Here is a 26,906-nt window from a genome sequence, read left to right as displayed (position 1 = left end):
TGAGTCAACAACAATCGTGCGTCTCCATCGGATCAATCCGTACAAGCCGGAGCAGCCTCGCGGATGCATATTCTCCCGCTCAGATGCGCACAACCTACGGTCTGGTTCTAGTGTTTTCGTACGTTTCTGTCTATGTGTGTGCCTTTCGCAGTGTTTAAAAAAAAATATTGTTATATTTTGTGCTCCACACACTCCATTGTTCACGAGATGGAGAATCCTCTTCAACAGAAATCCGCTATCAAATTGTGAGCGCGTGTTATCTTTTTTACAACACAAATACAATCACATGCACACCCATGCATATACACTGACAAATACTCACGCATAAATATTACTTCTCTCCTTCTTTCTCTCTCTCTCTCTATTTCTTTCTCTCTCACTCATCTCCTCTCTATCTTTCTGTATCTCTATCTTTCTCTCTTCTTACTTACTTGCTATTTACGTTACGGTGGAAAAGAGCATTCAAACACACTGTTCACTGATGCGTTCAGTTTGGCGATTGGAGGTTAGTCGGTCGGATTTGTCGGTTCGATGCTTGCGTTGGGCCGCGTGGTTCTTCATTCCGTCGATGAACGTCGTGTCGCACGAGTCTTGCTAAACGCGTGTCGCGTGTACAGAAAGGGGGCCCAACGGCATTGCATTGTTCACGCAGCATCGGTTTCAGTGCTATTCTCGGTGGGTGGTGAATAATTATCACGATCGCGATCGTGTGCCCCCGTTTGATCGTATTAATATTATTTTTATGTGTATGAGTGTGTGATGTTGTTATTAGCATGGAAACACGGTTTTCGGTGCCGTTCCACAACGTTCGGACAACGACAAGGACAACGTGACTTGATATACATGGATAAAGATAAAAAAAGTGTCTGGCCAGGAATCCTACGGCTGGCGTGTCGTGATGGTAAAAAATACACACACCCAGTAAGCTTGCAAAACATTGTAAACCTCCTAAAGATCGAATAACAAAATAGACGTTTTAGGTGCAGCTATTACCCTGATTCGTTGACTCATTATGAGTTTGGTGTTGCTGTTCATATTGTTCACCTAAAATAGACCATCCTAGCTACTGCAAATTCTTACCTTAGCAATACTGCCGAACGATTTGTGTGTCTCGGCGCCGCTTCAACTTCAACCCAAGATGGAAAACGTTCTTATCTTTCAAAGTTGTTTTGTTTTCACACAAACCGCTCTTGAAACATCATCACCTTGTAGTTGTCAGGGGAAGCTAACGGCTAATCAGCTTGGCCAGGGTTAGGTAAGCAACCGCAAAAAGTTGTCACAAGAAGAAGAGAAAAACGACATATTCAACATCACCATCTCGAGTACCTTTTGCTACGGAACGTGGATCTTACCTGCCGGACAACCGGTTGGGGATTATCTATGTTAGTAAGATAGTGATAATTATATTTGTTTCATAAATTATATCCCTTTCACCCTCAACCCCCGAGTTCATTCCGTCTCATCTGTTGTACTTGTTTCTTAGTGGTTTACAAAAGATGGCGAAGTTCAAGCTTGAGTTTTTATGAGGCTGACCACAGGATCAGCAGAGTTTTAGTGTTAGTGTATGTGTGCATGGTTTTGTTACTATCGTTTGTGTGTGTGTGTATTTTAACACATTGAATGTTCTCGAGTGATAATTGTTTAAAAACTCTCACAACACAAAAACATATAAAAGCATTTTTATTTTGTATAAAGACTTTAAGAGCGTTAACAGCGGTGAATGGATCGATGTAATTCCTTAGAATTCTTTAACTGTAGTGATTAAATTAGTGAAATATGTGCACACAAAACAACCCACGAAGATAACCAGAGGGTAACTCACGAATATAACACAGCTCTTTTTGCAGTTCAACACTTTGATCGGATTGCCATAAGCTTCAAGTGCCGTATGTGTACAAGCAACACACCGACATTGCGATAGTCAACTTTGACTTAAACTTTATCTCAGTGTAGTGCCGTTTAGTGCAGCAGTTGTGTAGATTTTTAGTGAACAACATCTGATCCGGTTTAGTGATTGTTTAGCGAACGAACTGGAGAACGCAACAGGAAGTGTACACTCAATAGTGCTATATTGTCGTCCATTCGTGAAGCTCTTGCTGTGGATGCCTCACCGAGAGACCCCACGGGTGATCGTTGGGGAACCCCTGCCGAATTCGATCGATTCGATCAAGTGTCGCTGGAAAAGGAGCAACAGCGGCTGTCACACATTGCCTTAAAGTCACCAGCAACGACACAGTGTGCTATCTTCAGCCTATTGTGCTATCACGCTCCCATGCGGGGTGAAGGCCTTGATCGGCTTGAACCGGAAGTGCAGTGCTGTGTAGTGTGAATTGAAAACCGAACCCTCGGTATAGGAAATTGATCGATCAACTCGAGCACGGCGAGCAAGACGACCAAACTGACAAGGTAAGCCAAAGCGGTTCTTAGGCCTTGGAAGTTGGTCAAGAAAGCATTTCTAGCGCTTTCTGCATGTCACGTGGTAAAGCATGAAGAAGCGATAATTAATGTCGATGCGTATATTCGAACAGAATGGATGGTTCTGAGTGGCTATTTCGTGGTGTAAATTTCTCGCTAGCATTGGTGTCGTTAATTAGCAGCTTTCCGCTGTACGGTGCGCGGTAGCAATCACGAGGCCTTTGTCAATATCCGCTTGCTCGAACCGGCATCAACCGTTGCAAGTAGCAAGTGAATGTGATATTTTGTACTAACTGGGTAAAAACAAAAATCCGGAGAAACGGATTGGAATGAATATTTGAATGGAAATTGAACGATGTGTACTTACTGTTGTATATCCCGCCGACCTACATTACGCGTTCCAAAACTAGAAGAGTGACTAGCAAGAAGCCCTACGCAAGTTACCATCCCAAGCAGCATATCTTATTTAGGAACGTTGATTAGTGACTGTTTAAATTAATTTCGCACTTTGCACACTCGCACTAAATTAATGCCATAAATGTTCTCATTTGAGCCGCACATTAAAAAAAGCCGTGCTGGCCTGCCATCAAACGCCACCACTGATCGTCATCACTATCGCATCTTGCTCTTCCCCTGGCGCCATGTTTGCTACGCCCGGGGTTTGCCCATAAATCAAACCGATCTGACCACGGGGGGATGAAGCAAAAGGAGTATAAAAACCTCGACTACAGCCGTCTCTCTTGTGTGAATATTCGTGACAACTCTGTGTTAGATGCACGGTTGGCGTACACTCACGTGCGTGTGCAGGCTGCCCAGAGAGGACACAAGACAACCCGAGCAGGGCAGTGTTTGCACAACTCAGTTGTAATATGGCGATCCTTTAAATCGGTAAGCACACGATCATGTGCACGTAATCGCGACGACGGATCGCGTTCGTACCGCATCGCCGTTGTGGTCTTTGCATCAAATCTATCCCCCGAGGTTATGGCCACCGGGTAGGGCATGCCACTGGTTCGGCGCGACCTCCCGACGACAAACCTCGACCGGTGGCAACCGGTCTGTGCCATGTTTGGTCATATTGTCCACCTCCACGTTCCCCGTCGCCTTCGGCGGGGAGTCACACTCGGTCACTCGCGTTACCTACTTGCCTTCCTTTCCATTGACATCGTGTACGATTGGGGCGAAGGTTGCCGTTGCTGCGTTTGTTCGCTGCGCTGACCTACCTTTCAAACCTTTCGTATACCAGCTGGAATCCTTTCTCTCGCTACGATACGTTTTATTTTTGTTTACAGCTACATCTTCGTTCCCAGATAATCGTTATGGATTTTGATTCATACATATGCGCAAGATGGCTATAATGCATACACGGTGGCACCTTGTTCGGTACCAACAAAATCCAGAACGTTAAACCGAGCGATTTTTAACACTTTTGCGGCATTAATTAGTCATATCGATAGAATGTAAAAAAACAACATCACGAACAGAGAGGTGCAAGAAACGGAATGATCTTGAAGTCTGATTTGCAGTCTATCTGCCGTTCTGCCTACCAGCTGAAGGGGCGTGAATAATCGATCGATCGATCAAAGTTTATCCATCAATTCGAAACCTCGCACAAATCCACAGCTTAGTTCACCATCTTCGACGTGTTCGGTACTGCTCGCTTGCTGGATAGGTTTTTTTTGCCATCAGTGCTCTGACCTTGGGATGTGGAATGAAAACAATAACACAACAACAGCAACCCAGCACCGACACGATAACGATATGGTTACAAAAATGATGATGACGATGGGCAGGCTGGCATCATGATGCCGTGCCGTGCGTTTTGCGACGATGAGACAATTTGTTGTTGTTGGTTAGGGGAAAACGGGGTGGATCGCTTACCCCGCTACGAATGCGCGGGTGTTGGGCGTTGACGGACCAACGTTCACGGAAAAACAAATCTACGATTGGGTATGTTTGCACGTGCGTAAATTACGCTTAACGAAGATATGTATGGTATACGAATGTGCCATGTGTGTGTGTGTGTGTGTTTAGACCATCTTGCCCTCATTATTTCCTACTTGGGACGGTTTTTGGTGTGGTAGCTTGTCGTAAGTCGGGATTGACCGTTTCGAAAAACTGTTAATATAGATGTTGTCTTTCTTCGGTACGAAAACGCAGAGACGTGCATATCACTGAAGAAGAACTGAAGAGCATGCTAATGACTCTCACATTCATTAGTATTATTAAGAGCAACAAAGCTACTAGCAATAAATTGAAAGGCCTTTTAATTAATTTTTAAACATTTTAAGTATTTGTCCTTTGTTCGTTTAAGTATTTCAGTTAAAGTTAAATAATATTTAAACTATGTTAATATGTTTGCATACGAAGCAAAGTTATGCATTAAGTACATTAAAAAAATTGGAAATAGAATCTTGTGAATATCTTATATCAGATAAGATCAGAAAAATCTGATAAATATGTCAAAAAATATCAAAGGCATTTAACTTATAAAAAATCATCAAATGTATATAAATTTTATAAAACTCCTAATATCTAAAATTTCTGATTTTATTTATTACAAGAACAACGTTTAGACGTCCTGCGCATTTGTATCCTTTACTATTAAGACATTCAATACGTATATAGTGATCTTCCAGGCGATCTTGGAAATTTGTAAGATATTTTCTTACTGGAATCGTTGGAGCTAAGAAGCCTTACCTTGGATAGGGGGACACTCCCAGCTCATGAATTATGATATGTGCAAATTCATTTACTGTCTATACCGGTCTGTGTCGATCGATGTTTTAACTATTTGATCTGTGAAATGAGATGGTTTTATAATAATATAATTACTAGAAATAGTGGTTTACTGAAAATTGTTGCATTCATCGTCCATCCTAATCGTGCTTACAACACACGCCATGACGAATTATGTACAATAGAAACGCTTTTACATTCACATCACCACCATGGCGCAAGACATGTCACAGAGGCGCTAAACAAACAAACTTACTAACTACGCGGCAGATGGTCGCCGATTGCTTTGCTTGCACATATCCACCACCACTACCGGACATGGATCATGGTGCAATATAGTGTAATGGTTTATTGTATACGAGTGCGTGCAGCCTATCGTCTGTGTATAGATAATATCGAAGGCATGAACACCTCAAGATCATCGAGTAAGATTACGTCCGATCACAGTAAGGGTTGGTGTAGAAGGCTGCGGAAGCTCTGGTGCCACGAGGGCTACGCTAATCACACGATAACAATTTATCTCCCGCAAAAACACCACCCTGTCTAAATGGTTCCAACTACCGGAACTGGGCTCTGGGGAGCAGTTAATCGATCGCACTTTTGATGCACTTTGCCAGCACAGCTCGAGACATGATCACGTGAGCAAACGGTCAATCGAGAAGTAGTGCTAAAGCTCCCACCCCTACTAGTGGCACTCGTGCTCGAAACGAGCAACCACTACCAGGGACGCCAGCAACCTCTAGAAGCGTAAACAAATGCACTAATCGTTGGTGCATTACATTGCGCAAATCGTTGCGCACGAGTGTGGGGATAATGCCGGCAAATGTATAGACTTTTTGAACTAGTTCAGTACGAACGAAGCTCGATGCCTAGAGGCATGTCGAGTTAAACGTGCCACGCCTGAAAACATCGATGATTAGAAGATGTGATAGCAAGCTACTTAAAAACTTCAACCTCTTTTTATTTGTTTGCTTACTTACCGGGTGCTACAGTGCATTGTGCAGTGTTATGAGTGAATATTATAGTGTGCTCCTTTTCAAATCGGTATTATTTCTAGTTGCATACCTTAAAGATTAATTTATTTTTACATTTACATTGAAGTCATATTCACTATCATTATATAATCAAGTAATAAATCCAAGCTGAATCTTTGAGTATGATAACGAAGATTGTAAGAAATATCTATACCAACTTGAAATAAAAAACAAAAATTAAAAACTTGAATTTATTATCTACGATGGTCGTTGCAGCATGGTCGTGAGCTCATATTTCAGTCGCACTAAGCATTGGATTTTCGTAAACTAACTGGAAATAGTGAGCAATGAGTCAGGTGTGCTCTTGCTGTATGGATCCGTTTCTCTTTGCGTCATGCATTCATGGGCTTAAGCTGCCCTACGACCAGCCCCTCCTCCTCCCCCTTCTCCTCGAATGGACAAGGAAAGAAGATCTGCATTTTTAAACATTCGTAAAACACTGCAAATCAAATTTTCCCATCATTTATTTAAACAGCCAGCCCAGTCAAGCTCGTCGGTCTTTAGTGTTAAACATAAAGCTATGACAAATAAATCCCTAGAGTGGTGTTGCATCTGGAGCCCAAGTTTCAAAGACAGCACTTTCACACGGCCGCACTATCGCGCACAGTATGGAAATGGAACAACACTCTGTTGGTGCAGAATGTTTAAAATTGCTCTCGCAATTCGTACTGATATAGGCGGAGCTCCATATTTTCTGTACCATACAACATGAATAGGTGGAAGGTAATTGGTGGGATGGATCGAGAAGTACAGTGTGACGGCTCCCAATAAAACAAACAGATAACTATGAACAGTATTAGTGTGCTTTACTTTTCCGGATGCATTTGTTCAATGGCACGCTATTAATTTACATTCCTGGTCAGAAAACATTCGCTTAACTTTCCTATCCATTCTTTTTGCTCTCGTTACAGCGTGGTCTTGACATCAGCTAGGGATAACGGCATCGAAACAACCAATGTTGAGTGCTATCAGCTTGTACGAAACACGTTAGTCTCTTGTGAGAGATAGTTGCATCGTCGGCTAGAGGTCAATCTTTTTTGTTTATGTGCGTTTGCTTCATGGTTCACTTACACCGACCGCATCAGTATCCCCGACAACTTGGTCATCACCGTCTCAGACATCTACTTTCGATCAATCGATGAAGTGTAGGTATTGCATGAACCATTTTATTGTATACAAATGCTGCTGTTCTTTACTCAATACACATTCGGATCTTATATTGGAAATGCAAAGTATTTAACTGTACATCCCCATGCACAACGCATGATGTTCTGTTAGGGGCGTTTATGACCAGCAAAGCTGTGGCTCATAATGAGAAATAAAATCTACTTCAAAATGAATTAAAAAAAACTTCCTGTCAACGAACAAGAAGCGAGACAGATCAACTAGTACCCTAGTGAAGGTGCTCATGGAAATCGTAAACAAGTTCCAAGTGTGTGAACAACAATTGTATCACCGTCTGCCAAGCAAGTGGCACGATAAAAAGTTTATTACACGCGGCAATTGTTATTCACCACAGGTGGCGTGGCACAATATGGATGGAAGAGGTCGGACGGTTGACGATGCAAAACCCAAACGATGGTACACTCTTATCGCCTTGGAATCGTTTGTTATCTTTTTCAATTATTTCACGCGTGCAGTGTTACGCTGCTGCTCCTACCGGATGGGCTAGACGACATATCGACCAATGGTTGCGATAGATTTTCTTTAATTGTTACCCTGTCATTGATTGTTTATTTTGCAATTTATAAAACTGAAATTTATTTGACACGTTTTGCTTTTTATTTTTTAATTTTCATACAGCTAAAGTACAGACAAGCTTTAGACAAAATGCGTCATCGATTGGGCGATGGGGACGATCAACGACGAACCCGGTAACCATTCCCGGCAGTACGGCCAGCGGAACGGCTGACGGATATAGCTACACGTTAACAAGCGGTCCCAGCCCTCCGCATAGTCCTCCCATCAATATGCCGCCGCCAATACCACCCCGACCTGTGATACGACAGTCCAGCTTCACCAAGATAGGATACATGATCAATACAGCCGTCAATGGAACCAAAAAGCAATTCAGCAGTGGCAGCAGCAGCAACAGCAGCAGTAGTAACAGTGGTGAGTATTTTTTCAGTTGCTTACTCTCAGTTGCTCATTTCTTTCCTAAACAAAATGTATTATGTTTTAATTTATTAGTTCAAATTCGACGGACCGCTTGTGGTGTTCTTGAAGCGATCAATACATAGTCAAAGTTTCCTATTGTCTTACAAAGTTCTGTCATAATCTTGTTTGCGATGCAAATCTTGTTTTTGTTATGTATTTTTTTTTGTAAATGAACCGTTACATCTTAATTAGGCATACGGCCCGTTGAAGATTAAGTAAATAATAATATCAATATTTATTTTTATTATTATTATTATTATTTATTTAATCTTCAACGGGTCGTATAATAATGATAATAATAATAATAGTAATAATAATAATAATAATAATAATAATAATAATAATAATAATAAGAGTCAGTACAGCGCGGCTCACTGCTTTCATTAACTTTTCGCGTTATGTGAATCCTCGTTGATCGAAGCACTGAATATAGTTCATATATAATATGAATATAAAACTGCTCATAATAACATAGTACCAACATTTTTATTTTTCGGAAAATAGATATTTCTTTCATTTCCTTAAACATCAGAATAGTTATAAAACAAAAATACAGGTTTGCAAATATCTGTAAAAATTTCAATCCACGTTATAGAGAGAATTCTGCGAGGTTGGGAATGTATCTGTACTCTAATAGTTGTTTCTTCTACTTCTACTTGGCGTATCGTCCTACGCGAACCTTCGTACTTAAGGCAGGCTTTCGAGACTTATTCAGTACCATGCTGCCGGATTAGTCAGTCCTTGCTACGGGAGAACGGTTCATTCCAGTCTTGAACCCATGACGGACACATGTTTGTTAAATCGTGCAAATTGACGACTGTACCACGTGACCGCCTCCGGGTTTTATCTAGTTATCCTAGTTATTCTCTGTTTTTAGAGTTATATCAGAACTATCAAGTAGCAATCATGCATAGGCCGGGCATGTCTGTGTAGGACGTTACACCAAATAGACGAAGCAAAAAAACCTATATTGAATTTCATATCGGAAGCTAAATGCAAAGTATTCAAGCGTAATCTTGCCGAGTGGGATTGGCAAATGTTTGACAGGAATTTGGAGAGTTGTAATAATTTAGAAATGAACTGTTGTGTAGAAATGAACTCCACCAACGATTCAAAATTGCAAACAGAACTTAGTAGCAATAAAGACATCGTTTGACAAAGAGCAACCGAAACATTGGTCCTTTCAACCAGATCAATGCTTCGATAGCTCTTTTTTAAACGATATCTGGCATCGCGAAAGAAGTGGTTAAAAATTAACAGTCGTAACTAGAATCGTTAAAAATTGCTAGAATTCGACATCGCGAACGCATTGAATTCATTTGTAAATTTTAACGACTGGTATATCCGATATCGAGCAGTCGTTAATTGTTTTGATGATCGTTTATTTTAACAGTAATGAACAACCAATGAACTCGGTTGAACAAAATGATTTTTAAGGCCCGGGTCTATGAACATGTTGCGGCAACATTTATTAAATGGCAACATTTCTGATTTTTTCTGTTTATTTCAAACACTGAGCACGTATTTGCTAACAAAAACATTTTAAAATTAAGTTGAAATAATTGTTTATCCGTTTTGGTCAATGCGTTCGCGATGTCAAATTCTAGCAATTTTAACGGCTCTGCTTAATGTTTTACCATTTCTTTCGCGATACCTTCTCTTGGGAGGAGCATGAAGTTAATAAAAATTGGCTAAGTTTTATCAAAACATAATATAAATTTCTTTACAAAATTCAGGAATTTGAGATGAAATATATACTTTGACTGATCATCCGTGTTACTCGAGTATCCAGGTGAGGTCGAGTCCCGATTAGCCCGGATAAACGACGCTCGGCACGGAAAAAACCACGTACATGCACAATTTTACTTTTTTTTACTTTAAAAACTAAAAATGGGCTTTTATTTGTATTTTTAGCTCTCTGACAATTAAATTCATCTCGGTATAGAATCTACATAAGGCTATCCGAATTCATTTTTTGAGCCATGGTAATTTATGTCAAACGCGCTATGACATACCGATTCCAATTTCATGTACAAAATCTAGTAGCTAGAGAGTAACTAGAGATTCCTATAACATTCCCAAGTGCCACAAATTCATTAAATGACCACTAAACGGGACCTAAATGGCTCAAGATTTCAACCTATAAGGAATCTTAAAAGACTTCGTTCAGCAGACAGTGAACGGCTGGCACATTTTAGTAATAAATAGTAATAAATAGTAGTAGTATTAAATAGTAATAAAAAGATGGTAGCGCCATCTGTTGGTGGAATATCCAGTAGTGCTTTCCTCGCTTTGAGAGTTGTCTTTTTCTCTCTGTACTATTGTAAATTTCTCCCAACCACGGTACGGTCGGATAATATACCGACGTCACACGAAGCGTAATCTCAAAATGTTTACGCTTGATTTGTATGGGAGACTGAAATAAAGTTTACGTTACAGTTTACGCTTAGTGTGACGTCCCTAATTCCAAAAAGCCAAGGATGCCGGGGACTATTTTTCTTTGTGTTTTATTTTCAAGCAAGGCGTCATCATTGAAATAAACAACACAAGGTTTTTTTTATGTGCATGTTTATTTGTGAACTGTTCACAGAATTTTAAATAATTTACAGTTTACTCAAAATCACTTCACTTAGGTTTGACTACTTCAAATAACTAATCTAATTGAAACACAAACCACGAGACGGCGTCTGTCTTTGATACTTTGACAAGAGCCATCTTGTACCGATGTTATGCATTAAAAAGCAATAAAGTTTCACCAAGTTCGGTGCACGTTCTTAACAGGCCTTTCAAATTCCATCATCAACCCTACGGATAGTACTAATCAGCCTCAAAGTTCCAAAGAGTACCGTGGGCTTGTTAAAAAAACTTGAATGTTCCACCATGTACCGTGTCATCCACAAAGTACGACATCGGAATGATTTTTCCTTAAACAACCCCAAATCAGCTATTGAGTTCAAGCTGGCAATTTGGGATTGTTTTCGGGATGAAGCATCTCCGAACTACCAAACACTTAATTCATTCTAGAAGAACCAGATAAGGGCAGAGAGATGTTGGACCATTCAGTTATAAGGGGGGAGATGTTGGATCATAGCATAGATTGTAATCATAACAGTTGTAATAATGTAATAACTATTAATTTATTATAGTTCATATTATTGCATTCTGGACTATAAAAAGTAGGGAATGCAAATAACACGATCAGATCTAATAAACCTATCGATTGAAACTCATCCCAAGTGCCACAAATCTACTAAACGACCACTAAACGGGCTATAAACGACTGAAGTTCTCTATCTAAACGGAATATAGAAAGACTTCGTTTAGCATACGGTAAATAAATAGCAAAAAAGTTTGTGGCGCCATCTGTTGATAGCGCCATCTGTTGTTGGGATACCCAACCAGTGGAGCGTTTTCCTCGCTCTGAGAGCTTTCTCCTACCCTCTATACTGTTATACTGTTTCGCATTGAAGTTATGCATCGCTAGAACTAGAAGGGCAATACGATTGTTTAAATTAAATATTAAATTCCAATGTGAACTATTTGTACAGAAGTGAAGATTTTTATACTGGTCGATGATGTTGATACCCATGTATCTGACCACACGCGCGCGATCATTCACATAAATTTTTGCTCAGAATGTTTGAAGGTTTTATAGTTCATGATTAGATGAGATGATTAGTTCTCGTTTTTTCTATGGATATATGCATATATTTTTCTATGGTTTCTATGGATATTTGATTTTCCAGTCGTTTAAGCTTAATCTGTGGCGCTTGGGTTTGATCCGAGTACAGTCTGTTCCCGTTACGCGGTTTCTGCGTTCCCGGCTAATCCGCGTAACTCGAAGATCCGCGTAAGTCGAATTTCACGTTTTTTGACTAAAATACTATTGATTACTCGAAGTTTTTGATTTAATTTAGTACTTTTATACACTTTATCATTTATTTCATATGATTCGTGCAGAAAATTATAATATTGGGGCCCTTCACGATTCTAGTTAGTTTTTTCTGTGGAGTTTGACACTGTACAGCCCACTGTAAAGCCACATCAAACCCACGTGGATTTGTGGTGGTCGATTCAGTCGTTAACCCACCAAATTTTAGAACAATCGGAGCTGCCAGTTCCGATCCGATGTATTTATCTTGCCCACCCTTAACCCACCTTTTCCAAAAATGCTTTGAGGAAAAGTTTGGTCAAGGGTTGGCTAAGGTCAATATGCTGAACAGGATTTTAACTCTTCGATTGATTACATTCATTCACTTACATCACTGCACTTAAACTTCCGCAATATTATTAGTCTATAAACTATGCACTGACCAGCGAAATGGAAGAGTTCGATCGCAAGTAAACAAACACACATATACACATATTACACATCGTTTAGAAGCCGTTTAGTGGTCGTTTAGTGGATTTATGGCACTTGGGTGACCAGCGAAATGGCGAGATCATTCGCAAGTAAACAAACACACATATACACATATTACACATGAATGTTTTACAACAAACCAACTTAAACACACACGTTTAATTGTTTCCTTTGCACAATTAAATAACATTTTAACACAGGTGAAACATGTTGAGCAAATAAATTGCCCGAGCATAATAACTGACTTCAACAACATTGAAGTGGCTGCTTCTGTGGCCGTGTGGCTTAACCCACCAAACTGATAGTTTTTTAGCTTTGTTTGATGGAACTGGATTTTTAGTACAAGAAATTGGTGGCGTTTTCGGTATCTTGGTTATATGGGGAGGCTGAAATCATGTACACACTCCATACAAAACCACACATAAAACTAGCTTGCAATTTTCAGTCTAGATTATTCTAGCCTCAAAGCTAGAATTAGATTCGGGTACCTGCTCGAAAACACGGTGTTGTTTACATTTACCCAAAGGTGCTGTTACGTTCGCGATTATTAAATGCGTAACGGACGTGTCAAATTGTAAATTCGCGTGGTGCGCGATCACCTTAATCTAGAAACCGGGTACGCTACGTGTAAAAGCGGAATAAAAATGCGTCACAAAGACTAACATGCGGCACTCACGCGTACGTACACTTATGTGCTAATTATCCTCGGAAAGGATACACTAACACCCTAAAAATGTATGGGCTTCCGGGGGTATAAAAGGGACCGAACTTTTAATAAACAAACCATTCGGATTTTGCAACTCTAAGAAACCTCGTCTTTTTTAATTTTGCATATTCGGATCAAGAAAGAAATCTCTCATCCCTCTTCACCCCCTTCTGCGGCATAGGCTCCTCAAATTACTTGAGAGAGCAACTAGCGGGAAGGTTAATTATTGGTGTCGAACGGTTGAGAAGATCGCTGTTACCCGAGCGGGTTTGACTTACAAGGCCGCATCCTTCGCGTGGCCCACAGATCCGTTCGCCGTCGTAACAGGTGCATTAAAGAGATCACGGTCCAGGGCACTTCGAATATCACTTTTTGACAGGATGAGTGAAAACTTTTGTTCAAACAAGCTTTCTGGAGGCTTGACGAATACTCAAAACACTCTTGAAATCTTCATTCAGAAACAGAAGCAATAAAAATCAGCCTTCTAAATTCATACACCTTGGGTTAAGCCCACCTGTACAGCAATTATCCGCAGTACGCGATACTCGATATACGCGAATTCGCAGTACGCGATTCCTCTAAATTTGACAGTTCCATGTGTTTTTTGCAAATATTTTAATTTTTTGAAATATTTTATGCTCTTTTTGAATTTCCTTAATGTTCTTAATGCATTTTGCATTAAATTTGTGCAAAAGATACCTATTTTATAACAAAAAACTTTAATGCAAAACTCTGCGGCGATATTTTTCAACCCTCGAACCGGTAGTGTAAACTATTTTTCCATAGGAATCCGCTATACGCGAAAACTCGAGATACGCTATTGCGCTCGGTCCCGTACGATAGCGTATATCGGATAATGACTGTATATTATACCTACTTAGATAGCTGCTCGAAAACTGCTATACAATGCCAACAGCTGACAGGCTGAAATTTCAGCCTACGAAGTTAAAGCGGAAAGGACCCCATTTCTGGCTTTTAAGCGGTTTCAATTTGTTAGCAAACATGCAATTTATACCTAACTTGAAGCAAATTGTACTGATATGACATTTAACCTGCCAAATTTAGAAAACTGCGTATCTCCGAATCCGCCCCATGTGCCACAAATCCACTAAACGACCACTAAACGGCTTCTAAACGACTCAAGTTCTCTACCTAAACGGAATATAGAAAGACTTCGTTTAGCAGACGGCAAACGACTCATGCATTCTAAAAATAGCAAAAAAGCTGGTGGTGCTCTCTGTTGGTGGGATACCCCAACCAGTTAAGCTTCATCGCTTGGAGGAGAGCTTTCTCATTTCGTTTGTACTGTTGTATGGTTTCGCATTGAAGTTATGCATCGCTAGAACTAGAACGGCGATACGATTGTTTAAATACTAAACTCCAACGGAAACCTTCAGTACTGAAGCAAGTGAGATTTGAGTAATGGTCGTTGGTGTTGATATCCACGTATCTGACCACACGACCATTCATATAGATTTTTGCTCTGAAAGTTAGAAGGCTATATAGGTCATGATAAGATGAAACTTGTCGAAACACATTGCAAGAAAAGGATAGCAATATAATGATGAGTTGTAATACGCCATCTATTGATCAAACCAATGAAGCTGTGGTGGAGCTTTCATTTTTTTCTATGGATATTTAATTTTCCAGTCGTTTAAGCTTAATCTGTGGCGCTTGGGGCGTAAGTCGAGAACCGTGTAACACTGCTTCTAGACGACCAACTTTTGTACTGCGATAAATTTTCTGCGAGCTCTTTGTTCTAAAACAACCTCTCAGTTTTAGAACAAAATTAGAGGCAACCGCGAGTGTCGCGGATTTGTGAATTTTTCACAGAAAGGTAATGCTCGCGTTTCGCGACATTACGATCGAAGTAAGCCATATATTCGTGCTAAAACAAGGAAGATTTGACAGATAGAAAGTGTCGCCAAAAATTGTCACAGAAGATTTTTTGGGTCGTCTAGAAGCAGTGTAGCTTGGGAACAGACTGTACTTTTCTGATGCAAAACAACTGCTCGATTTGTCGGACGAACTCCACTGAAATTATAACCACTTCAAAACATGAACACCTAAAAATGTAAAATATTTGTTTACACTACCCTACGACATGTGTACTGAAAGAAGAAAGTAGAGGAAATAAGAAAAATAACGAAAGATAACGATATTTATCAGCTCGAATGGATCGAATTACTCTGTCAGGTAGGTTGCTCAACCCTGTCGCAATTGTCAGTTGGGAACGCGAGGATTTTGACAGCAGAACTTGATGTATGCTTCTTCCCCTTTTCATCGTGTTTGTTGGAGCTTGGTTAGCTGTCGCTGTATTCGCGTTTTCTCTAGAAATTATATGTAGAATCAAATCTACGCAATACAACGAAACGCATTGTAAGTGATCGTGTCACGAGTTCAAGTTTTTCACGAAGAAAAAGAAGAATAGCAGAAAATTGGGCACAATTTCTAGTTCGCTGGCTGCTGTACACGGCTCAGCAGCTGAGGTTGGTGTGCGAACGTGTGTGTGTGTGCGTGTGTATGTGACAATGTGCAATGGTGGCCGTGCAAACTTCTCGGAGGAAAAAGAACGCTGTTGAGAGGGTTGGATTTTGTACGAGCATCTGAATGACGACGTGCGCTATTCCGGTTTTGTGTTTTGTGTGAGATGCTAGGTTATGCGAAAGTCCTGAAATCCGCAGCACGAGCTTTAATACGACTGGCAGTGATCGATATTTTTTGTTGCAAAAATACCGCATAGGTAGAAGATAAGGCGGCAGCGCCTGCTGGCCCCTTCTCTATACATCATCCGCACATTGGAAGTTTCCAAGAAGCGATTTGACAAGTGGTGGCGACATCCATATCCTGCACGCTCACAATCCTAGCTTATCGGCAGCGGCAAGCAGTGGCAATAGTCGAACTCTGTGCATCTAACCATAGGAAGATAACCATCGTTTGCTTAGATGATTAGAGCGGGCAAAAAGCTGAGAAAAGTGTAGAGTTCCTGTTGTCGTTACTATTGTTATTGCTTTAGTGCGCTTTTGCTCGCTTCTATCAGATCATACGATGAGTCCAGCCAGTCGCACTGTTCCTGTGAGATGTGCGCTCTTGGTAGTGGTGTTTTTGTAGGTGAAAAGAAGAAAAAAACCGCACTGTCCCGAAATGAATGCCGTATTTCACAAGTGTTAGGTTTGGCGTGTTGAAGCAACATTGAGGTTTTCCTTTTGCTGAAGTTAAAACAAAAAAGAAAATACTGTCAAAATTCTTATATGTGCGTGTTTTACCCCGTGGGTGTTTCTGTGTATGATGGTCAGAAAATTTTAACCATAGTCGGAAGCGGGTCGACCTTGCAGGTGGTGTGTAGAAAAGTGAGCTGTCACACTCACCCGTGCTTATCGCCGAGAGTGTTTCTTGGTAATACGTTTGGACAGTGAGATGTAGTGCCTTTTTCTTGTCGATGGTCCATACGAAAAAGTGCAATTTTTAGCAGGCAGTGAAATTATTTGTCTAACTGTACTCGACTCACGAAGCGGATGCCAGTCTCGGCATTTATGTGATGCGGTAACAAATGCTCGGTTAGGAGACGTTTTGGCCTTGTTATTATTAGTGTGAAATAATAAGACATACCATAAGACGACGGCGTTTTTTTCTTACCTTAAATGTTTCTTTTCCTTTTGTCATTAGATCGCTGGTTAATTGTGACCTAGTTGTTTTCGTTGGTATTGTTAAAGTGAATAAAACACAAGTGCGCAATAGTGTTGGAAAGGTACACAACACCATTCAATCAGGAGGAGAATCCTGCATTCCTTACATCGCCGTTACAGCCCATTTGCCGAAGTGTTGTGTGGTAGCTTCAAAGCTGTGATTATTGAAAAGATTTGCGTTCTTCCGAAGCAGGAGAAGTGTGCATAAGGAAAAAAATAGTGTCTTGTGATTCTGTTGAACTAACCAAACGCCGTGTAAAGAAAGAGTTTATTTTTGTATGAAGTCTATCCCTGGTAGTGGTTGCGACTGGATTTGACATGGCCGGTGAGTTTATAGTTAATGTGATTTTGGTTGCTTTGGGCTGAATTATCGGAACATTTCCGGCAGACCCTTCAGTCCTTCGTTTTCAGGCATTCGAAAACTGAAATACTTTAAATTATTTTGCCGCTATGACCTTTAGCCCTTCTGACAACAAATGATCCTAACCTCACTTTCAGTACTGTGTTCGCTTTTTGTTCCTCCGTTTCTCTGTGCTAGTCATTTATCTCTGTAGAATTTGATCCCCAAAATTCCATGACGTCTTTTTAAAAGATCTTTTCAAGCAGAGTAGTTCTACCGTCTTGCCTGTTTGCGGCGTAAAATGCGAATTTGTTCCCTAACAAATTGGTTACCATGAGGTAGAACGGTGCGCCCCAGAAATGGTCCTATCGCAAGCAAGCAGAGCAGGCGTGTAAGCGAATAGCAAGGCATTAGAAAAAGATGCTCGAGCCCGGTGTGTGTTAGTTTCTGCAAAATAAAAGGAAAATAAGAAAACATTCGCGCGCTATGCTGTCAGTGTGTGCGTGAGAGACGACGTTCGCTCATTCACACAACACCTTTACTGAGTGAGTCGGTGACGTAGGCCAGGGTTCGTCAACACGTGGTCGTCATACTAAGTTTTTGCGAAAAACTGCTTACTTCGGGACGCCGGAGTTTTTAGTACTTTTATAATATACATTTAAGCCTTTTGCAATAGTAGTGAGTCAAGTGCACTGTGAATTAATGACATATTATTAGCTATAGGCTTTACAAAATAAGGTTTTTGAATAGGGATCATGATTATACTTATGTAATAATATTTATGTTGTGTTGATGTAAAACTATACAATATTAAATAAATAAAAACACATGTTATTCTTAAGAGTCACATTTATTACACGTTGTCGGTCACAACCGTTATAGGTTAAGGCTTGTCTCTGTACCAATAGTAGGCTTGGCTTTCTGTGACTTACTGATTACACAAAGGAGGATAGATAGTCAGTATATGTAGGTGGCTCGGTCCATTCGGGGATTAAACCCACAACGGGCATGTTAGTAAGTCGTGCGAGTTGACGACTGTACCACCAGTATGTATTATTCTTCTACCACGCAAGATCATTAACATGAAATGAACTAAAACGCAGACTTCATTGATCATTGTTTTAATTCCAGATGAAAATCTTCAAAATTCAGTTGTAAATATTGATGCATTCGTTTAATTATAACCATGATTATTTAGGAAATTATTATTCAAACTTAAATTTACTGACATGCTTGCTTGCTAAAATCCTTTGCGTTTAATGCATGTAAAACGCGCATTGGATACACTCAGAGGGCAGCATTGCCAGTGTTTTATTTGAACCAATATTTCGTAATCAATACAAACTACCGGAAAACTCAAATCCATAAACGCGCCATACACACATATTATTATCCTTGGCCTTAAACCGTGCGAGTATTGTCATGCATGTGTCGCATGAGACTATTTTCACATGTAAAAATGAGGTTGAAACTTCCGTTTTGGCATCCGTTCAAATAATGGGATTGTTTAATTGGTATTTAAATGGCAAGATTAGCCAGCACTCGATGGAACCTCACCTCAAGAATAGTGGCATACATTTGAGCTATTCTTCGTTAGCTGAATCTGTGCCGAGTGCACTCTGCTTTTGGAACGTATTCAGATGAATAAGCTCCTGGTTATTTACTCATAATGTCATAAACCGCATATTCGATTATTTGCCATACAGTGTGGAATATAGAATGCAATGTTGCAACGCATGATTATGAAATGCTCATGAGATGCTCATGTGTCCCAGATTTAGTCATTTAACTAGCAGTCTTTGTGCATGACGAATTTAAAAGGAATGTGTAAACCAAAAAAATCGATATAAATGCACAAGCCTCATCGTTTGTATGACCCTCGGATATTAGTCGTAGTTCTGTGGTCTCTTGATTTCTTACGCTTTTTTGTAATACTCTTGTCTCTCTACTGTCCTTCTACTACTTCAAACTACATTGCTCGATGAAGTGTTTTCGCTTTGTGCGATTTGAGCAGAGCACTAGTACTCACCTTGAAAAGGAAGGATTCCGATGTTGTTCTACAGGATCGTAGAAAAAATGTGCTGGTGAGGTTTTTGTGTAGGTCATCTTCTTTCCCGGTTGTGTGTTAGTCCATGCCCGAACAGGTGACATTAATTTCCAATCGATGTTATCCCATTTTATCCATTATGCACACAGTAAATTACCATCTTCCGTCCTAGGGAAGTAAAGTGGTTGCCATTTGGGGCGAATGTCTAACACACCGCGAGCACAGGAGATAGATACGAGGCGCGAAAGGGGGTGGTATGGCAAACGAAAAAGGAAATTCGGAAAATGTTGCTTGGCTTGTTCGGCAGGCACTTCAGGCAGTGGATAGCAATTTTTAGGCAATGGTAAAGCAATGTCTTATAGAATCAGTATGGTGTGCACTCTGCTATTTCGAGACCAAATTTGTCGTAGTAGAGATCGAGGAAATGCGGTTTACACGGTTATTCTCCGCGGTAATCTAATAGTCCACGCACAATCACAACACTTACCGATTACTACGCCATCACACACTGTAGAAGGTTAACTGTGCGCATACATCCCTGCTTTGTGCTGTGGGAAGTACTACACTTGCTCAGTGCAATGCCTGTTTCGAATATCTTAGGGTTATTGTAGGAGAACGCATAACAAGCGCTTTGTTTTTTTTTAGATCAAAAAGCTCCAATTTTGGTTTTCGAATTGGAATTTTCGTTTTGTATATCGAATTTGATTGTTACCTGTTGAAACACGCCAACCACCCATGTTCTGAGTGTGTGGGTGGTGTTGTCGATCACGAACACACTTCATTGAAAGGAAACAAACTGAATCCTAATTACAATTAAGGTTTTTTTAAGCAAAATAATGCATGCGATATTGCAAGTAGACTACGTATTATTAAGATAGCAATAATGTTATGTTTTGCGTAATTCTTAACAGTTGTTCCGTTTCGAGTGCAACATAAAAACAATATTAACGACATCTTTTGTATTATCTTTCATCCCACACACGACGCAGGTAATGGCGAAACATCGTGGTGCTTTTCACAGATAAAGGGTGCCCTGGATGATGATGTTACCGAGGCCGACATCATTTCCTGCGTCGAGTTTAATCACGATGGTGAACTTTTGGCCACTGGTGATAAAGGAGGCAGGGTTGTTATATTCCAGGTAAATATATTTCATCAAAACATATATATTGCATTGATAACACAGACAACAGAAAAGCACACATGGATTTAAAAGAAAGGTACAACATCAAGGGACAAAATCATAAAGCTCCATTGATTCGCCGCTACTTACAATGTGCGCCACGTGGTCCACATGAGGCATGAAAAAAGGTGCACAGGATTCGAAAGTGCTCTTTACTTGGCGACTGGCCACGATCATGTTTTTTCATTTCGTGTGTGTAATGTACGTATGCTGCTGGTCTCTGTTTTAGTTGGTATAATTTTACGTAACAAGTGAGTTGACATGATGTCAAACCGGTCATTTTCGCTTTTCGCGCCCGTAGTTGTAGTGAGCTCAGTGTTTTGATAGAAGCTTTCATGGTATTTAGCCCTCAGGGCGTGCAGAGGTTGGTTATTCGACCTACATCGTGCGATTATGGACCGATTTTTCGAATAAACCAAATGGCTGTTTTCATATTGTTTCCGAAGTGAATAATTTTTATCAATACAGTACAAGGAGTTTTTTTCAGAAGATGCTTGTTAAATTGGCTAAAAAAACAAACAACTCTAGTATATAAAAAAGTTCTAATCTTATGAAATTTGTAAGAGTGACTTAAGGAGGTCCCAAGGTGGTTTTTATCCTAAGTATTTCCATTAAAAATGTCTAAATTTATAGATAAAGGTCCATAAGTGGTCGAATGAAAGTAAACCTGAATTCATAAAGAGTTTTGCCTCAACTATTTTCTCTAAAAATACATACAATATTGATTTAATTAACGTTTATTTCACTCGAAAAATATATTTAAGATGCATTCGCGGTGTAATTTGGTAGTCTGTGGGGTATGTGCAAAATAAAAGGATATAGAAAGGGTATTTTGTTAGATATCATAAAAAAACTATTTCACGTTTGCTTTCAATCAATTACTTAATTGGCCAAGATGAGATGAGCATAAGCTGTATTTCTACGTTAAAGAGGGTTGCGCTTAATTGCACACTGTACGAAATGATGGTACGAAGTACGATTTAATTAGCTGTATTATTAGTGTATTCCATGTGTTGTGTGTGGTGTGGTGTAACTATTGTGTGCCAAGGATTAATTCATATTTATTTTACAGAGAGACCCATCGTCGAAGGCTTCAACACCGCGGCGTGGTGAATACAACGTGTATTCAACGTTTCAATCGCATGAACCTGAATTCGATTACTTAAAGTCGCTCGAGATTGAGGAAAAAATTAACAAAATCAGATGGCTGAGGCGCAAGAATCAGTCACACTTTCTGCTCTCGACCAACGACAAAACGATCAAGCTGTGGAAGGTGTCGGAGCGCGATAAGCGAGTGGAGGGATACAACACACGGGAGGACAATGGCAGCATTCGCGATCCGGCCTCGATCAATTCGCTGAGAGTGCCATCGATCAAGCCGATGGATCTGATGGTGGAGGCATCGCCACGTCGCATTTTTGCGAACGCCCATACCTACCACATTAACTCGATCTCGGTGAACTCGGATCAGGAGACGTACCTGTCGGCGGATGATCTACGGATCAACCTGTGGCATCTAGAGATTACCGACCAGAGCTTCAATATCGTCGACATCAAACCGGCGAATATGGAGGAGCTGACTGAGGTGATCACGGCGGCCGAATTCCACCCGACCGAGTGCAACGTGTTCGTCTACTCGAGCAGCAAGGGTACAATTAGGTTATGTGATATGCGCTCTTCGGCATTGTGCGATCGGCATGCAAAGCTGTTCGAGGAACCGGAAGATGTGGACACAACGAACAAGAGTTTTTTCCGCGAAATCATAAGTTCGATTAGCGATGTGAAGCTGAGCAACTCTGGACGCTACATGATCTCGAGGGACTATCTGAGTATTAAGGTGTGGGACCTGCACATGGAAACTAAACCTATTGAAACGTATCCGGTAAGTGAAAGAATTATCAGCGAACTTTTTTAAAACCTTTAGAACAATCCCATTTTACTAATATGTGTGTGTGTGTGTGTGTGTTTCATACATTTGCCAGGTACATGAATACCTCCGCACGAAGCTGTGTTCGCTATACGAGAACGACTGTATCTTCGACAAGTTCGAATGTTGCTGGAACGGTAACGATTCCGCCATTATGACTGGCAGTTACAACAATTTCTTCCGCATTTTTGATCGGAACACGAACAAGGACGTGACGCTCGAGGCGTCTCGCGACATCATCAAACCGAAGACAGTGTTGAAACCGCGCAAAGTGTGTACCGGTGGCAAGCGGAAAAAGGACGAAATCAGCGTTGACTGTTTGGCCTTCAACAAGCGAATTCTGCACACTGCTTGGCATCCGCTCGAAAACATCATCGCCGTGGCCGCCACCAATAATTTATTCATTTTTCAGGATAAGTTTTAGCCAATAGTAATAGTAGTAGTGAGGATAATTAAATATTATTCTAATTGTAATGATTACGATTATTATTGATAGAGTTTCCTGGGCATACACATACGGCGGAACAAAGGAAGGTTAGGGTGGAAACATAACGGTGAATGCAGAAGCGAAGCGCGCATAATATTTTCGATGTTCTGGCAGGTATGAAAAGAAAGGGATTGTAAGAAAAAGCCAAGGGTGTAAGGCAAAAAAACACATTTCAGAACATAAAATGGTTACGTCTGTGGACGACATCATCACAAATGGACGCAAGCAAAAAAAAAAAAATACAATCAGCTGGCTGGAAACTGGCCGGAAATAGCGAGTGTGCTTGCGTGTGTGTAGTAGCATGGCTAAAATAGTACAGCAGACAAACCTCGAAGAGGAGGAGGGTGTCGTATGCCGTTTGCAGACCGCAAGATAGATAGGACAGAAATGTGTCTTTGCATTGCCCATATTGTTTAAGAGAACTTGTGTAAATGCATTTGAACAGTTTTTTTTTGCAGTGTTCTTATTCTACACGCAATTGAAACCATGCTTCACCTTTACCTATGTGCGCGGTCAAATCCTGTACGCTTTCCAGCTTAATTCACATTTTCATAGAACCACCATCCAGCGTGGAATCGAGATGATGCGTAACATCGGGAAAATTGTGTTACACTTTTGCCTCCTGTTTGCTCGTTGTTGTTCATCCTAACAGCAAAAGCAGGTAGCTTGATTTGTTTGGCGACTGTCCCCAGGCCTAGGTTCCCAGGAAACGTACGAAGAAAGAGCAATCCGATCGTTATATCCACCCCAACAATAGATTCAGGAGTGTAGCTTCAGCGACTGGCGGGCACTATATACAAAAGAACAATAATTGCTGAAACGCCATGTGCACATGTGTTTGATGAGTTTGCGGGTATGATGTCGTATGAATGGGCAAGAGTAGTGTGTGAGTAGTGAGTGAGAGAAAATTGGGTGTGTGCGATGATGTAGTTTGTATGTGGGCAGTGTGTGCGTGTGTGTGTGAGTGTGTACGCGTGTGCAGGGTGCAGAAGGAAGAGGCAGCACTGCGTGTGCTTCGAATGATAGGATATGATGCAAATGGAAATACATCGTTAATTCTAGATACTAGTGAAAATAAATCAGTTAGGGTGCGGCGAGGTGTTTGCGGAAAATGGTGAATGAGAAAATGAATTGCAACAAAAACATAGGTGTAAAAAAACGAATCATAATACATTGGCTTTGGTGGTGATACCGTGTGCAGCTCGGTCTCAATGAAAACAAGGAACAGAAAAGAGACACAGAAGACCGAAATTTGCACGCAGTGAAAAGGTATCAGGAAGAACAAGTGCAAGCTTCAGAAATTGGGTGAAGAGAACCCATCAACCATGCGAAAGATGAATCGCTAGCGTCAAAATTAATGGCTAGAGATTGTTGTGCTAAGCATTTCTTACAAGAGGTGAAATAATTTACAATTATAACCTCCTTGCTTTTCAGTTCATGAAGCACTATCGTTAAAGATGATAACAGCAAAAAACAAACACGGAGGCGTACACGCAGACACACCAATCGATACAAAATCGTTCCCTTAGCGTATTTATACATCAAACATCGCAAATGAACAAAATCAACGCATCAACAAGAAGGTACATTTAGAGAGTTTAATCAACAAAAAACATATATCGCAGCTCAATAATGGTTAACAGTAACAAGAAACCCGTGTAGGCCCTTTTTGTACTCAGTTCAATATAGCACAGACCACAAAAACTGCAGAGAAAGATACACTACTCACTATTGGTTGCAATTTGAGTGCATGCTTTTGGGGGTTTTGTTTATCCATAGATATCCAAAAGAGCATGGGTTTTGTTGTGTGTATGAACCCCAGTTTCAAACAACAGCAAAGAAGATGGTGTTGCATTTGTTCCTGCTATCTCCACTTATTCGGCTATTCCAACTGCACTTCATTCAGCCAACAAACCGAAAGAGTAAGGGCAGAGACATTTTTCTATTTTCCGATTATTGTTACTACTATAAGGCGATGTGTTGCTGTAGCTTCCGCATCATATATGAGAGTGTAATTGAAACTTAACGTATATTTTTTTACTGTTTATTTTATTGTTTGCATTTAAGCTGTGGCATGGCTGAAGCTTGAGGAAAAAGGAAAAGCAAGGAAGCATAGCAGGTGGGGTGTCAGAGATGAACGACAAACAGCAAATCGAAAATATACACTCACTGCACTTAATAACGACGCATTAAAGGAGATAGAGCTAACGTGGAGAGGTTAAAGCAAATGAATAAAATTAAAATATTAAGCTAAGAGAACGTGTAAGCAGAAGAAGAAAACAACAAGCAGCGGTGAGGAGGAAAGGCAAGATAATAGCGTGTAAAGGAAAGGAAGGGATGTGGAAGACAAATAGCAAGCAATCGGACTAACTTGGAAAAGGGACTGTCCAGAGACGCGCCAGACTGTCGTGTGCGTGCGTGTGTGTGGTGTATGATGGTTGAAATAGTTGTTTGTCGCACGATCGTCGTTGTCTGTCGATCGTGTATCATGTGAATTCCGTTTTGGATTTTCGCCGTTGTTTTGCGTTTCAATGATTGCGCTCTGCATGTGTGTATGTGTGTCAGCGAGGTTGGCGCAAATAGTAGAACGGGTTGGTTAAATGCAGCTTACACGCAGAAGGACCATTGTCGAGGGAGAGTTGCAAACGCAAATTGATTCTTTCGGCAAAATACGTACGTGTTATGTGTTTGTGTAGGCGGTTTTAAAAACAATTCCTTGCAGAACCTTTTTTTTTTATTACTTTTATATTAAGCTAGATTTTTATCCCCAATGTAAAGTGGTTGCTGTCTTTGTTTGGATTTGTTTTATTTTATTCTCAGTTTGCCGCCCCCATCCCCCATTTTTTGTTTTGGAGAAATTGGCAAACATAATTCGCTAACAATAGAATGAGTAAGGGGCAGAAATGAACACTCCCATGCCTTGTGAAAAGACATAACGCCCGTTTAACTCACAGACAGACAGAAAGATAGACGGACAACCAGAGAGGGCGGCGCATACACGATGGTATTGTGTAAAAACAAAAAAAAAAATGCGGTACAGAATTGCTTGTTGCGTATGATGGCATGTGATACTCGTGTTTACTTCGTCCTCGTACGAACGGAAAAGACTAGACAAAAATATATGTAGGGAAGCTGGGGAGGGAACGAGAGGGGATACTAACGATGGGGCGCAAGAATAGCGCATCGGCAGAGAACGCAACAAACACACAAAGGTCGGCAAAGTAGCGCAAGTATGCAAAGGTATAGCGCACAGCAGAGCAATGAGCGCGCCGGAAGGAAGAAACAGGAGGAGAGGAGGCACACGGTTTTTTAAATCCATGAAACGAAGCAGCATAAGCGAAACAACAAAAATCAAATGAAATAAAACAATGAATAAACCACACAAAATGGCCAGAATGTCACGGAACTTCGCGGAAAGAACAAATCGAACATTAACAACCCATCACACACTGATAAACAAACTGTGTACATGAAGGAAGAACCGTGGTACACGGATGACCGACAGATATTTCGCAAGACGCTACATCAGCGAAAGAAAGGAAATGAAATATAAGATTAAAGTAATCTGCAAAGAGCCTTCTCCAGGTAAGCGCGGGACCGTCTTTGCCCCGTCTCTGATTCCGCCTTGTACAAATACTTTGATTATTTTGTGCTTTTTTTACTAGTTAAGGTGAATCTCAAGTGAAGAAGATTACGAACCGAAATGACGAGTATTTTTGATAATTTGTTTTGGTCAGTCGTCCCTGGAACTGAAACACGCTGGTTGCGAGGTGGTAGTACTAATGAATCGTATAGCAACGCAATTCTATCCTTATCTCCCGG

At 40.6% G+C, this 26,906-nt stretch overlaps 1 protein-coding gene across 10 annotated transcripts; it reads left to right on the top strand.

The window, feature by feature from the left end:
* The first annotated feature begins 494 nt into the window (after positions 1–494).
* On the top strand, positions 495–26,471 carry LOC120951677 (protein phosphatase PP2A 55 kDa regulatory subunit). 10 transcript variants are annotated; one of them, XM_040370497.2, is made up of 7 exons: positions 495–675; positions 1,848–2,406; positions 7,100–7,333; positions 7,992–8,300; positions 20,477–20,628; positions 21,743–22,552; positions 22,653–26,471. In XM_040370497.2, the coding sequence occupies exons 3-7, from the start codon at positions 7,327–7,329 to the stop codon at positions 23,019–23,021; spliced, it is 1,647 nt and encodes a 548-aa protein (XP_040226431.2). In that variant the 5' UTR covers positions 495–675; positions 1,848–2,406; positions 7,100–7,326; the 3' UTR covers positions 23,022–26,471. The 10 variants fall into 10 exon arrangements, with proteins under 10 accessions (XP_040226431.2, XP_040226430.2, XP_040226433.1 ...); XM_040370496.2 differs by having other exon boundaries at positions 1,836–2,406; XM_049607162.1 differs by lacking the exon at positions 495–675 and adding an exon at positions 703–921 and having other exon boundaries at positions 1,836–2,406.
* Positions 26,472–26,906: the final 435 nt, after the last annotated feature.

The sequence above is a fragment of the Anopheles coluzzii genome, chromosome 2 (genome assembly GCF_943734685.1).
Source record: "Anopheles coluzzii chromosome 2, AcolN3, whole genome shotgun sequence".
Taxonomy (NCBI): Eukaryota; Metazoa; Arthropoda; class Insecta; order Diptera; family Culicidae; genus Anopheles; species Anopheles coluzzii.
This window is presented reverse-complemented; position numbering and strand designations above follow the sequence as displayed.

Excerpts from the sequence above, each read along its gene's own strand:
- LOC120951677 (XM_040370495.2), top strand. The coding sequence starts at position 7,767 with ATGGTACACTCTTATCGCCTTGGAATCGTTTGTTATCTTTTTCAATTA. Across the intron at positions 8,301-20,476 it reads CAGCAGCAGTAGTAACAGTG|GTAATGGCGAAACATCGTGG; the intron begins GTGAGTATTTTT and ends CACACGACGCAG. Across the intron at positions 22,553-22,652 it reads AACCTATTGAAACGTATCCG|GTACATGAATACCTCCGCAC; the intron begins GTAAGTGAAAGA and ends TACATTTGCCAG.